At 38.9% G+C, this 15,590-nt stretch overlaps 1 protein-coding gene across 1 annotated transcript; it reads left to right on the top strand.

The window, feature by feature from the left end:
* Window positions 1-4,180: 4,180 nt before the first annotated feature.
* Window positions 4,181-15,093, top strand: LOC116362864 (trichohyalin). The gene is made up of 13 exons (XM_031816856.1): window positions 4,181-4,186; window positions 5,354-5,359; window positions 6,307-6,312; window positions 7,279-7,284; window positions 8,848-8,853; window positions 9,352-9,426; window positions 9,697-9,833; window positions 10,044-10,962; window positions 11,148-11,216; window positions 11,343-11,417; window positions 12,793-12,870; window positions 13,244-14,160; window positions 14,248-15,093. Exons 7-13 carry the CDS (start codon window positions 9,705-9,707, stop codon window positions 14,554-14,556), a joined length of 2,496 nt encoding a protein of 831 aa, XP_031672716.1. The 5' UTR covers window positions 4,181-4,186; window positions 5,354-5,359; window positions 6,307-6,312; window positions 7,279-7,284; window positions 8,848-8,853; window positions 9,352-9,426; window positions 9,697-9,704; the 3' UTR covers window positions 14,557-15,093.
* The last annotated feature ends 497 nt before the right edge of the window (window positions 15,094-15,590 follow it).

The raw sequence follows: 15,590 nt of genomic DNA, 5'->3' as shown, positions 1-15,590 counted from the left end.
CATCTTGGATAATGGATGATCAGTACAACGTGAGTAATTACTTATTTGTCTGTTTTGTTTATTGACAACCAATAACACAAGACAAAGAACAGACCAGAGTGTTAATCTGATACTATAAAAACTACAGGCCTTGTGAACAGCAGTGTGTCTTCTTCAAGGCTACAAATTAAATCAGTTCCTTTACATTTATCAATACTCTCCCCAAATGTTCTCAAGGTCGGTTGGATTAAGATGTATAGATGTTCTTCAAATTACCCAGAATTTTATATCATAGTCCTCGCAAAATATTTCTGCCATAGAGGTCAACATTTCACACTCCAAAGTTGTTAGAGAATTATGTTCTCAAAGTTCATAAACTGACCTTCAATTAAACTACTCGGTCTGTTACCGAGATTTTGTAAGGTTCTTGTTGAAATGAAACAGACAGAGGCCAGTCTACAATAGTAACGTTTATTTACGAGAGCTCTACTTAGTTGTACAAAACCATTTATTTTATACTTGGCTTGTTACGCACATACATACACACACAACATTAGGTATCCAACGCACACCCCGTCCTGCTACCCAGCTGAGAGAGATTAGGGAAGGCCACGAAAAACACTCCCCATCCTCCCTCAAGATAGGGGGGCCCTGGGAAGTACGTCCTTTCCTTTCTACCATCTCCCAGAGGCCCCATGTCCAAGGTCTGCATGAGAATTCTGCTAAGACAGTCTGTGTTTGAGACACCCAGACACCACATTATCTATATTGTTTTACTCTAATTCTGACTAGAATTACACATTTATTGATTATAATTTTATACATTCTAATCAATTCCATTAAATCATACAGGGGGAGGGTGGAATACTGTTAATTATAATCCTGTGTTAAATGTATACATCATTTAGTCATTATTCATCAAATTCACAACCAAAATTAACCTGGAATCATCTTGAATTCAGTTTGATATCCTAGTATGAAACATTCTGTGATGTTTAGACTGTTCCAATAGTAGCACTGCTTACATCCCTTTCCCTAGATGTACATTAGTAATGAATGTGATGAACAGTCATTACAATATGATGTATGGTATTTCATTAAATGATGTAATGAGATAGAAATTCAATGAACAATTATAACTAATGTATTCTGTTTTACATGATCATTATTCATGACTCTCCATCTTGGATAATGGATGATCAGATTTCCGTGAGTAATTACTTACTTGTCTGTTTTGTTTATTGACAACCAATAACACAAGACAAAGAACAGACCAGAGTGTTAATCTGATACTATAAAAACTACAGGCCTTGTGAACAGCAGTGTGTCTTCTTCAAGGCTACAAATTAAATCAGTTTCTTTACATTTATCAATACTCTCCCCAAATGTTCTCAAGGTTGGTTGGATTAAGATGTATAGATGTTCTGTAAATTACCCAGAATTTTTCCATCATAGATCTCCCACAGAATATCTGCTATAGAGCTCAACATGTCAGAGGGGTTGAGTTAAATGTGGAAGACATATTTCAGTACAATACATTCAGTTGGACAACTGACTAGGAATCAATTTTTCCCTTTAACTTCCTTTTCACTTATTCCTCCCACAATATATCTGGCATTGAGGTCAATATTTCACATATTCCTCCCACAATATATCTTGCATTGAGGTCAATATTTCACATAGTCCTCCCACAATATATCTGGCATTGAGGTCAATATTTCACATAGTCCTCCCACAATATATCTGGCATTGAGGTCAATATTTCACATAGTCCTCCCACAATATATCTGGCATTGAGGTCAATATTTCACATAGGCCTCCCACAAAATATCTGGCATTGAGGTCAATATTTCACATAGGCCTCCCACAATATATCTGGCATTGAGGTCAATATTTCACATAGGCCTCCCACAAAATATCTGGCATTGAGGTCAATATTTCACATAGGCCTCCCACAATATATCTGGCATTGAGGTCAATATTTCACATAGGCCTCCCACAATATATCTGCTTTTGAGGTCAACATTTCTCACTTCGAAATGAACATGGAATCAGCTTGAATTCAGTTTGATGTCCCAGTATGAATCATTCTGTGATGTTTAGACTGTTCCAATAGTAGCACTGCTTATATCCCTTTCCCAAGATGTATATTAGTAATGAATGTGATGAACAGTCATATCAATATGATGTATGGTATTTCATTAAATTCTGTCATGAGACAGAAATTCAATGAACAATAATAACTAATGCATTCTGTTTTACATGATCATTATTCATGACTCTCCATCTTGGATAATGGATGATCAGGACAACGTGAGTAATTACTTATTTGTCTGTTTTGTTTATTGACAACCAATAACACAAGACAAAGAACAGACCAGAGTGTTAATCTGATACTATAAAAACTACAGGCCTTGTGAACAGCAGTGTGTCTTCTTCAAGGCTACAAATTAAATCAGTTTCTTTACATTTATCAATACTCTCCCCAAATGTTCTCAAGGTTGGTTGGATTAAGATGTATAGATGTTCTGTAAATTACCCAGAATTTTTCCATCATAGATCTCCCACAGAATATCTGCTATAGAGCTCAACATGTCAGAGGGGTTGAGTTAAATGTGGAAGACATATTTCAGTACAATACATTCAGTTGGACAACTGACTAGGAATCAATTTTTCCCTTTAACTTCCTTTTCACTTATTCCTCCCACAATATATCTGGCATTGAGGTCAATATTTCACATATTCCTCCCACAATATATCTTGCATTGAGGTCAATATTTCACATAGTCCTCCCACAATATATCTGGCATTGAGGTCAATATTTCACATAGTCCTCCCACAATATATCTGGCATTGAGGTCAATATTTCACATAGTCCTCCCACAATATATCTGGCATTGAGGTCAATATTTCACATAGGCCTCCCACAAAATATCTGGCATTGAGGTCAATATTTCACATAGGCCTCCCACAATATATCTGGCATTGAGGTCAATATTTCACATAGGCCTCCCACAAAATATCTGGCATTGAGGTCAATATTTCACATAGGCCTCCCACAATATATCTGGCATTGAGGTCAATATTTCACATAGGCCTCCCACAATATATCTGCTTTTGAGGTCAACATTTCTCACTTCGAAATGAACATGGAATCAGCTTGAATTCAGTTTGATGTCCCAGTATGAATCATTCTGTGATGTTTAGACTGTTCCAATAGTAGCACTGCTTATATCCCTTTCCCAAGATGTATATTAGTAATGAATGTGATGAACAGTCATATCAATATGATGTATGGTATTTCATTAAATTCTGTCATGAGACAGAAATTCAATGAACAATAATAACTAATGCATTCTGTTTTACATGATCATTATTCATGACTCTCCATCTTGGATAATGGATGATCAGGACAACGTGAGTAATTACTTATTTGTCTGTTTTGTTTATTGACAACCAATAACACAAGACAAAGAACAGACCAGAGTGTTAATCTGATACTATAAAAACTACAGGCCTTGTGAACAGCAGTGTGTCTTCTTCAAGGCTACAAATTAAATCAGTTCCTTTACATTTATCAATACTCTCCCCAAATGTTCTCAAGGTAGGTTGGATTAAGATGTATAGATGTTCTGTAAATTATCCAGAATTTTCATATCATCGATCTCCCACAGAATATCTGCTATGGAGGTCAACATTTCACATAGTTCTCCCACAATATATATATGCCAAAGAGGTCAACATTTCACATATCCCTCCCACAAAATATCTGTTGTTAAGCTCAACATTTCACATAGTCCACCCATTATATATCAGGCATAGAGGTCAACATTTCACATAGTCCTCCCATTATATATCAGGCATAGAGGTCAACATTTCACATAGTCCTCCCACTATATATCTGCCAAAGAGGTCAACATTTCACACTCCAAAATGAAAATAGAATCAGCTTGAATGCAGTTTGATGTCCCAGTATGAATCATTCTGTGATGTTTAGACTGTTCCAATAGTAGCACCGCTTACATCCCTTTCCCAAGATGTACATTAGTAATGAATGTGATGAACAGTCATTCCAATATGATGTATGGTATTTCATTAAATTATGTAATGAGACAAAGATTCAATGAACAATAATAACTAATGCATTCTGTTTTACATGATCATTATTCATGACTCTCCATCTTGGATAATGGATGATCAGATGAGGGTGAGTATTTACTTATTTGTCTGTTTTGTATGAAGACAACCAATAACACAAGACAAAGAACAGACCAGAGTGTTAATCTGATACTATAAAAACTACAGTCCTTGTGAACAGCAGTGTGTCTTCTTCAAGGCTACAAATTAAATCAGTTTCTTTACATTTATCAATATTCTCCCCAAATGTTCTCAAGGTCGGTTGGATTAAGATGTATAGATGTTCTTCAAATTATCCAGCATTTTCATATCATCGATCTCCCACAATATATATGCCAAAGAGGTCAACATTTCACATAGTTCTCCCACAATATATATGCCAAAGAGGTCAACATTTCACATATCCCTCCCACAAAATATCTGTTGTAGAGCTCAACATTTTAGAGGGGTTGAGTTAAATGCGGAAGACACATCTCAGTTGAATACATTCAGTTGGACAACTGACTAGGTATCCCCCTTTCCTTTCCCTTTCACAATATATCTGCTATAGAGGTCAATATTTCACATAGTCCTCCCACTATATATCTGCCATAGAGGTCAATATTTCACATAGTCCTCCCACAATATATCTGCTATTGAGGTCAATATTTCACATAGTCCTCCCACTATATATCTGCCATAGAGGTCAATATTTCACATAGTCCTCCCACTATATATCTGCTATTGAGGTCAATATTTCACATAGTCCTCCCACTATATATCTGCCATAGAGGTCAATATTTCACATAGTCCTCCCACAATATATCTGGCATTGAGGTCAATATTTCACATAGTCCTCCCACAATATATCTGGCATTGAGGTCAATATTTCACATAGGCCTCCCACAATATATCTGGCATTGAGGTCAATATTTCACATAGGCCTCCCACAATATATCTGGCATTGAGGTCAACATTTCTCACTTCGAAATGAACATGGAATCAGCTTGAATTCAGTTTGATGTCCCAGTATGAATCATTCTGTGATGTTTAGACTGTTCCAATAGTAGCACCGCTTACATCCCTTTCCCTAGATGTACATTAGTAATGAATGTGATGAACAGTCATTCCAATATGATGTATCGTATTTCATTAAATTATGTAATGAGACAAAGATTCAATGAACAATAATAACTAATGCATTCTGTTTTACATGATCATTATTCATGACTCTCCATCTTGGATAATGGATGATCAGGACAACGTGAGTAATTACTTATTTGTCTGTTTTGTTTATTGACAACCAATAACACAAGACAAAGAACAGACCAGAGTGTTAATCTGATACTATAAATACTACAGTCCTTGTGAACAGCAGTGTGTCTTCTTCAAGGCTACAAATTAAATCCGTTTCTTTACATTTATCAATACTCTCCCCAAATGTTCGCAAGGTTGGTTGTATTAAGGTGTATAGATGTTCTGTAAATTATCCAGAATTTTTACATCATAGATCTCCCACAGAATATCTGCTATAGAGCTCAACATGTCAGAGGGGTTGAGTTAAATGTGGAAGACATATTTCAGTACAATACATTCAGTTGGACAACTGACTAGGTATCCCCCTTTCCTTTCCCTTTCACAATATATCTGCTATAGAGGTCAATATTTCACATAGTCCTCCCACTATATATCTGCCATGGAGGTCAATATTTCACATAGTCCTCCCACTATATATCTGCCATGGAGGTCAATATTTCACATAGGCCTCCCACAATATATCTGGCATTGAGGTCAATATTTCACATAGGCCTCCCACAAAATATCTGGCATTGAGGTCAATATTTCACATAGGCCTCCCACAATATATCTGGCATTGAGGTCAATATTTCACATAGGCCTCCCACAATATATCTGCTTTTGAGGTCAACATTTCTCACTTCGAAATTAACATGGAATCAGCTTGAAATCTGTTTGATGTCCCAGTATGAATCATTCTGTGATATTTAGACTGTTCCAATAGTAGCACTGCTTACATCCCTTTCCCTAGATGTACATTAGTAATGAATGTGATGAACAGTCATTCCAATAGGATGTATGGTATTTGATTAAATTATGTCATGAGACAGAAATTTAATGAACAATAATAACTAATGCATTCTGTTTTACATGATCATTATTCATGACTCTCCATCTTGGATAATGGGTGAACAGTTTGGGGTGAGTAATTACTTATTTGTCTGTTTTTTATAAAGACAACCAATAACACAAGACAAAGAACAGACCAGAGTGTTAATCTGATACTATAAAAACTACAGTCCTTGTGAACAGCAGTGTGTCTTCTTCAAGGCTACAAATTAAATCAGTTTCTTCACATTTATCAATACTCTCCCCAAATGTTCGCAAGGTTGGTTGTATAAAGATGTATAGATGTTCTGTAAATTATCCAGAATTTTTACATCATAGATCTCCCACAGAATATCTGCTATAGAGCTCAACATGTCAGAGGGGTTGAGTTAAATGTGGAAGACATATTTCAGTACAATACATTCAGTTGGACAACTGACTAGGAATCAATTTTTCCCTTTAACTTCCTTTTCACTTATTCCTCCCACAATATATCTGGCATTGAGGTCAATATTTCACATAGTCCTCCCACAATATATCTTGCATTGAGGTCAATATTTCACATAGGCCTCCCACAATATATCTGGCATTGAGGTCAATATTTCACATAGGCCTCCCACAATATATCTGGCATTGAGGTCAATATTTCACATAGGCCTCCCACAAAATATCTGGCATTGAGGTCAATATTTCACATAGGCCTCCCACAATATATCTGGCATTGAGGTCAATATTTCACATAGGCCTCCCACAATATATCTGCTTTTGAGGTCAACATTTCTCACTTCGAAATGAACATGGAATCAGCTTGAATTCAGTTTGATGTCCCAGTATGAATCATTCTGTGATGTTTAGACTGTTCCAATAGTAGCACTGCTTATATCCCTTTCCCAAGATGTACATTAGTAATGAATGTGATGAACAGTCATATCAATATGATGTATGGTATTTCATTAAATGATGTCATGAGACAGAAATTCAATGACCAATAATAACTAATGCATTCTGTTTTACATGATCATTATTCATGACTCTCCATCTTGGATAATGGATGATCAGGACAACGTGAGTAATTACTTATTTGTCTGTTTTGTTTATTGACAACCAATAACACAAGACAAAGAACAGACCAGAGTGTTAATCTGATACTATAAAAACTACAGGCCTTGTGAACAGCAGTGTGTCTTCTTCAAGGCTACAAATTAAATCAGTTTCTTTACATTTATCAATACTCTCCCCAAATGTTCTCAAGGTCGGTTGGATTAAGATGTATAGATGTTCTTCAAATTATCCAGACTTTTCATATCATAGTTGTCCCACAAAATATCTGCTATGGAGGTCAACATTTCACATAGTCCTCCCATTATATATCTGCTATAGAGGTCAATATTTCACATAGTCCTCCCACTATATATCTGCTATAGAGGTCAATATTTCACATAGTCCTCCCACTATATATCTGCCATAGATGTCAACATTTCACATATCCCTCCCACAAAATATCTGTTGTAGAGCTCAACATTTTAGAGGGGTTGAGTTAAATGCGGAAGACACATCTCAGTTGAATACATTCAGTTGGGCAACTGACTAGGTATCCCCCTTTCCTTTCCCTTTCACAATATATCTGCCATGGAGGTCAATATTTCACATAGTTCTCCCACAATATATCTGCTATGGAGGTCAACATTTCACATAGTCCTCCCACTATATATCTGCTATAGAGGTCAACATTTCACATAGTCCTCCCACTATATCTCTGGCATTGAGGTCAATATTTCACATAGTCCTCCCACAATATATCTGTTGTTAAGCTCAACATTTCACATAGTCCTCCCACTATATATCTGCTATAGAGGTCAACATTTCACATAGTCCTCCCACTATATATCTGCCATAGAGGTCAATATTTCACATAGTCCTCCCACTATATATCTGCCATAGAGGTCAATATTTCACATAGTCCTCCCACTATATATCTGCTATTGAGGTCAATATTTCACATAGTCCTCCCACTATATATCTGCTATAGAGGTCAATATTTCACATAGTCCTCCCACTATATATCTGCTATAGAGGTCAATATTTCACATAGTCCTCCCACTATATATCTGCTATAGAGGTCAATATTTCACATAGTCCTCCCACTATATATCTGCTATAGAGGTCAATATTTCACATAGTCCTCCCACTATATATCTGCTATAGAGGTCAATATTTCACATAGTCCTCCCACTATATATCTGCTATAGAGGTCAATATTTCACATAGTCCTCCCACTATATATCTGCTATAGAGGTCAATATTTCACATAGTCCTCCCACTATATATCTGCCATAGAGGTCAATATTTCACACTCCAAAATGAAAATAGAATCAGCTTGAATTCAGTTTGATGTCCCAGTATGAAGCATTCTGTGATGTTTAGACTGTTCCAATAGTAGCACTGCTTACATCCCTTTCCCTAGATGTACATTAGTAATGAATGTGATGAACAGTCATTCCAATATGATGTATGGTATTTGATTAAATTATGTAATGAGGCAAAGATTCAATGAACAATAATAACTAATGCATTCTGTTTTACATGATCATTATTCATGACTCTCCATCTTGGATAATGGATGATCAGCATGCGGTGAGTAATTACTTATTTGTCTGTTTTGTTTATTGACAACCAATAACACAAGACAAAGAACAGACCAGAGTGTTAATCTGATACTATAAAAACTACAGGCCTTGTGAACAGCAGTGTGTCTTCTTCAAGGCTACAAATTAAATCAGTGTCTTTACATTTATCAATACTCTCCCCAAATGTTCTCAAGGTAGGTTGTATAAAGATGTCATATGTTCTTCACATTCTACTGAATGTATATTCCATAGAACCCTGCCTCCTGACACAATATCCTGTATCTGCCATAGAGCCCAATGCTGGTTATCACAAACAATGACAATAATCATTTGATCAGAGATAACAAAACAACATTATTTATGAAGTTAACCAGATCTCATTGGTTGCCACAGTCCCTACATGAGGGAGGCTTGAGTGACAGGAGAAATCTGATTGGTCCTGTTTGTTCTGTATATAGTGATGTCATCTACCACACAGAACTCACCTCTCTGTTTTACACCATAGACTCAGGATCACAGTATTTACAACGTGAGACCCAGGAGGACAAGCTGAAGAGGGAGGCATCAGCTGGTGAGCTTGGTAAGTATGAGAGAGTCTGGAGGAGAGAGGATTGAATCAGGGAACATGAGTGATGTCATTCTGTTATTCAGACTAATTCATTTGTAATGTATCAAATAGTCAATAGACCAGTTGAGGATTGGTTCAGCTCAGGTAACTGTTGACTGGAGGAAATAATTACTAATAATTGTACCACCTCCATCAAATGATAATGTCTTTATAGACACACTATTGAATGAATTAATACATTACTTATTAAAACAACCAATTAAATATGTTAATTGCTCTCAGAGTTGAAGATGGAAAAAGAATTAAAAGAGATATTAAGACAGAAGATGATGAAACAACTAAAGGAGAAAGACACACAACTGGATGATATGACCCAGGAAGTGAGAGAGAAAGAGAGACTCCTGGATGATATGACCCAGGAAGTGAGAGAGAAAGAGAGACTCCTAGATGATATGACCCAGGAAGTGAGAGAGAAAGAGAGACTCCTGGATGATATGACCCAGGAAGTGAGAGAGAAAGACACACAACTGGATGATATGACCCAGGAAGTGAGAGAGAAAGACACACAACTGGATGATATGACCCAGGAAGTGAGAGAGAAAGACACACAACTGGATGATATGACCCAGGAAGTGAGAGAGAAAGAGAGACTCCTGGAGGAGAAGAACCAGATAATGGAACAGAGGGACAAACTATTAGAAGAGAAAGACAAGCAACTAAAGGATAGAGACATTCAACTAGAGGACAGAGACCACAGACTGGGAGAGAAGGACAAACAACTAAAGGATAGAGACATTCAACTAGAGGACAGAGACCACAGACTGGGAGAGAAGGACAAGCAACTAAAGGATAGAGACATTCAACTAGAGTCTCTGAGAAAGAACCTGCAGGACAAGAACAGCCAAGTAGAGAACTTCAGAGTCCGTCTGCAGGAACAAGACCTTCAACTAGAGGACAGGAACCACAGACTGGGAGAGAAGGACAAACTACTGGAAGAGAGAGACAAACTACTGGAAGAGAGAGACAAACAACTGGAAGAGAGAGACAAACTACTGGAAGAGAGAGACAAACTACTGGAAGAGAGAGACAAACAACTGGAAGAGAGAGACAAAGTACTGGAAGAGAAGGACAAGCAACTAAAGGATAGAGACATTCAACTAGAGGACAGAGACCACAGACTGGGAGAGAAGGACAAACTACTGGAAGAGAGAGACAAACTACTGGAAGAGAGAGACAAACTACTGGAAGAGAAAGACAAACTACTGGAAGAGAGAGACAGACGACTGGAAGAGAGAGACAAACAACTGGAAGAGAGAGACAAAGTACTGGAGGGAAAAGAAAACGAACTAAGGGAGAGGAGACAGGAACTAAAAGAGAGAAGACAGGAAGTAGAAGAGAGGAGACAGGAACTAAAAGAGAGAAGACAGGAAGTAGAAGAGAGGAGACAGGAAGTAGAAGAGAAAGACAACCTACTAGAGGAGAGAGAGAACCAGTTAAAGGAGAGAGACAAACAGGTGGAGGGTGTCAACAATGAAAATGCTGAACTGGGTGAGATTATTCACACCATTAATACATTTAGTCTGCTGTACTTTCCTCAATTCTCAGGTTATTGTCGACTCTCCACTGAGTTGTGAATATTGTTGTCCATCACTTCATACTTTCCCTCTGCATCATATTTCTGTCTAAAGTCTTTAACACAGAATTCAGATCCTAGTCCTCCTTTGTTATTTCAGCTCAACAGATATGTGATGTGAAGACTGAGGTAGAGAGACTGAGAAGAGAGATCTCAGCCCAGATGACTGGTGAGTGAGATATGTGATACTTAACATTTCAGTAGAAACCCAGAACTCCCCTTCAGTTGGTCTATGTGCCTTCATGTGTCACTGAGGTAAATGTTCCCATTCTAAATGGTTGTTCTACTATTTTAGAACATGGAGAGACGTCAGATACAGGTTCCATCCTCCCAGTCAGGAGGAGAAACAGCATGGAGTTTCCTCTAAACAGTGAGTTATCAATATTGTCCTGTTGTCTCCTACTGTTTCTAGTCTATAGTGGACCATCCTCCACTTAGTGAGTTATCACTATTGTCCTGTTGTCTCCTACTGTTTCTACTCTATAGTGGACCATCCTTCACTTAGTGAGTTATCAATATTGTCCTGTTGTCTCCTACTGTTTCTAGTCTATAGAGGACCATCCTTCACTTAGTGAGTTATAGATATTGTCCTGTTGTCTCCTACTGTTTCTAGTCTATAGTGGACCATCCTTCACTTAGTGAGTTATCAATATTGTCCTGTTGTCTCCTACTGTTTCTAGTCTATAGTGGACCATCCTCCACTTAGTGAGTTATCAATATTGTCCTGTTGTCTCCTACTGTTTCTAGTCTATAGAGGACCATCCTCCACTTAGTGAGTTATCACTATTGTCCTGTTGTCTCCTACTGTTTCTACTCTATAGTGGACCATCCTTCACTTAGTGAGTTATCAATATTGTCCTGTTGTCTCCTACTGTTTCTAGTCTATAGTGGACCATCCTCCACTTAGTGAGTTATCACTATTGTCCAGTTGTCTCCTACTGTTTCTACTCTATAGTGGACCATCCTTCACTTAGTGAGTTATCAATATTGTCCTGTTGTCTCCTACTGTTTCTAGTCTATAGTGGACCATCCTTCACTTAGTGAGTTATCAATATTGTCCTGTTGTCTCCTACTGTTTCTAGTCTATAGTGGACCATCCTTCACTTAGTGAGTTATCAATATTGTCCTGTTGTCTCCTACTGTTTCTAGTCTATAGTGGACCATCCTCCACTTAGTGAGTTATCAATATTGTCCTGTTGTCTCCTACTGTTTCTAGTCTATAGTGGACCATCCTTCACTTAGTGAGTTATCAATATTGTCCTGTTGTCTCCTACTGTTTCTAGTCTATAGTGGACCATCCTTCACTTAGTGAGTTATCAATATTGTCCTGTTGTCTCCTACTGTTTCTAGTCTATAGTGGACCATCCTTCACTTAGTGAGTTATCAATATTGTCCTGTTGTCTCCTACTGTTTCTAGTCTATAGTGGACCATCCTTCACTTAGTGAGTTATCAATATTGTCCTGTTGTCTCCTACTGTTTCTAGTCTATAGAGGACCATCCTTCACTTAGTGAGTTATCAATATTGTCTCAAACTGTCATCAATCTTGATATTCTCTATGTTCTCCAATGATCTATATTTCACTATGATGTGTAATGTATTTGTAATGTATTTGTAATGTATTTGTAATGTATTTGTAATGTATTTGTAATGTATTTGTAATGTATTTGTAGTTTGTTTATACTATGTTTTAAATGTGTCCCTGATGAGTCAGTATGTTGACCAGTTCTCTATGTTGTGTTACAGTGAGAGGAGAGACCTCAGATACAGACCCCACACTTCCACTGAGGAGGACAAACAGCATGGAGTTAATTCCTCCAGATAGTGAGTTATGAATGTAGATGTTATTATATTAGACACTGTTGTATATCCTCCATCTAGTGAGTTATGGATGTAGATTTAATTATATTAGACACTGTTGTACCTCCTCCATCTAGTGAGTTATGGATGTAGATGATATTATATTAGACACTATTGTATATCCTCCATCTAGTGAGTTATGGATGTAGATTATATTATATTAGACACTGTTGTACCTCCTCCATCTAGTGAGTTATGGATGTAGATGATATTATATTAGACACTGTTGTATATCCTCCATCTAGTGAGTTATGGATGTAGATTATATTATATTAGACACTGTTGTACATCCTCCAGAGAGTCAGAGTGTTGATCAGTGCTGTGTGTTGTGTTGCAGTGGAAGGAGAGAGCAGCAGTCCAGATTCCCCAGTGTCTCCCAGTGTGTCTGAGCTGAGACTGGTGCTGCTGGGGAGGACTGGGGCTGGGAGGAGTGCAGCAGGAAACACCATCCTGGGCAGAGAGGAGTTTGGGGCCCAGGCCAGCCCCTCTGCAGTGACCCAGAGGAGTAAGAGGAGAGAGGGGGACGTGTGTGGGAGACGGCTGGTGCTGGTGGACACTCCAGACTGGTTCTGTCCTGGACTCTCTCTGGAGGAGATGAGACAGGATGTGGGGCTCTGTGTCCGTCTGTCTGCCCCGGGACCCCACGCCTTCCTCCTGGTCATACCAGTGGAGCCCTCTAAGGGGGAGGAGAGAGGGGTGCTGGAGAGAATGGAGGAGATGTTTGGGGAGGGTTGTTGGGGACACACTGTGATTCTATTCACCCATGATGATGGACTGAAAGAGCAGAGTATTGAAGATTTTCTCCAAGCAGGAAGTCAGGACCTCCAGCAGCTTGTAGAGAAAAGTGGGAGCAGGGGCCACGTCCTCAACATTAAGGACAGGGCCCATGGCACTCAGGTATCAGAGCTGCTGGATCAGGTAGAGGAGATGGTGGCAGGAAACAGAGAGAGATTCTACAGCAGTCAGACCTACCAGGAGGCAGAGGACCAGGTTAGAGAGATGGAGGGAAAGATCCAGAGAGAGAGAGGAGAGAGGAAACAGAGGGAGGAGAGAGACTTGAGAGAGAGGCTTCAGAAGGAGTTGCAGGACTCTCTGATAAAGATAGAGGGAGTGATCCAGGAACATGAGGGAGATATCAGAACACTCAGTGAAAGAACCAGTGAACTGGAGAGACAGGTGAAAGAAGAGAGGGATGAGGAGAAGAAAAGAGAGCTGGAGAGGGAGCTGAAGAGGGAGTCTGATAGGAGGGAGGAGATGGAGAGAAAGCTGGAGAGATTTAGAGAGAAGAGAGAGAATGAGAGGAGGGAGATGGAGGAGAGACACAGACAGGAGATAGAGGAGATGATGGAGAACTATGAAGGAGAGGCCAGAGTTGAAGCAGAGAGAAACCTGATGAAGATAGTCCTGCCTGAGTTACAGAGGAACATCATGATCTCACAGACAAATATGGAGAGGGAGTTCAGCAGACAGATGAAAGGGAAGAATATAGAGATGGGGAGACTAAGACAGAACTTGAAAGAAGTCATGGAAGCTCACTCAGTGTTGCAGAAGAGACTGGAACGAGAGGGGAGAGGTCAGAGGGCACTGATAGGGTTGTTGGGCTGGGTCAGGAGAAACTCATCAAGTTGGCTTCTCCACAATCTGATATGATTCACCATCACCGTCTATGATGATGAACCAGACCAGGTCTACTGTCCACTGTACCGTGGGGGGTGATCATGGATCATGGTGGTCATGGGGAAAACAGGACAGAATAATGTCTGGTCCAGTCTACAGTGTCAAGAGAAGGAGGGGAGGGAGGTCTGTAAAGATCTTGATGAGACGTAAAACAGAATTCCAATCCAACGTAGATTATTGACCTTTGCACTGCAGACCTTTAGAATGGAGAGGGTTGTGGGGGGTCAGGAGGTCAGCGGGCGGAGTCAGAGACTGAGAACTCTAAAGATCTGAGTGAGACTTTTACCCAGTGTTTGAGGAGGTCTACTATTGAACAGAGAACCATACTGTATTTACCACACACTACTTCCTGTTCTTATTCAAATCGTTTCATGTTGAAACTTTAAATATACACTGAGTGCACAAAACATTAAGAAAACCTTCCTAAAGTTGAGTTACAATCTATCCCAATGGAACTCTGTTACCACATGAGACTGACATTGTTGAAATAAAATGTCACTTTGTAAGACATCAGTGTTTGGACATTGTTTGTCTTGGATGATTCTCTACAGTACAGAGCTGAGCTGTCAACACTGAGCTGTCAACACTGAGCTGTCAACACTGAGATGTCAACACTGAGCTGTCAACACTGAGCTGTCAAAACTGAGCTGTCAACACTGAGCTGTCAACACTGAGCTGTCAACACTGAGCTGTCAACACTGAGCTGTCAAAACTGAGCTGTCAACACTGAGCTGTCAACACTGAGCTGTCAACACTGAGCTGTTAAAACTGAGATGTCAACAATGAGCTGTCAACAGTAGGCTGGTCTCTACATGATACTGCTACTACTACTGCTACTACTACTACTACTGCTACTACTACTACTGCTCAAATCAAATCAAATCAAATGTATTTATATAGCCCTTCGTACATCAGCTGATATCTCAAAGTGCTGTACAGAAACCCAGCCTAAAACCCCAAACAGCAAGCAATGCAGGTGTAGAAGCACAGTGGCTAGGAAAAACTCC

This window comes from Oncorhynchus kisutch, linkage group LG3 (assembly GCF_002021735.2).
Source record: "Oncorhynchus kisutch isolate 150728-3 linkage group LG3, Okis_V2, whole genome shotgun sequence".
NCBI classification, from domain to species: domain Eukaryota; kingdom Metazoa; phylum Chordata; class Actinopteri; order Salmoniformes; family Salmonidae; genus Oncorhynchus; species Oncorhynchus kisutch.
Note: the sequence above shows the minus strand (reverse complement) of the source record. Positions and strands in the feature narration are given on the sequence as shown.

What these genes read in the sequence shown, in the direction of transcription:
- LOC116362864 (XM_031816856.1), top strand. Translation starts at nt 9,705, where the DNA reads ATGGAAAAAGAATTAAAAGAGATATTAAGACAGAAGATGATGAAACAA. An exon ending in CAATGAAAATGCTGAACTGG is followed by an intron (nt 10,963 to 11,147) that starts GTGAGATTATTC and finishes TTGTTATTTCAG; the next exon opens with CTCAACAGATATGTGATGTG. An exon ending in GATCTCAGCCCAGATGACTG is followed by an intron (nt 11,217 to 11,342) that starts GTGAGTGAGATA and finishes CTACTATTTTAG; the next exon opens with AACATGGAGAGACGTCAGAT.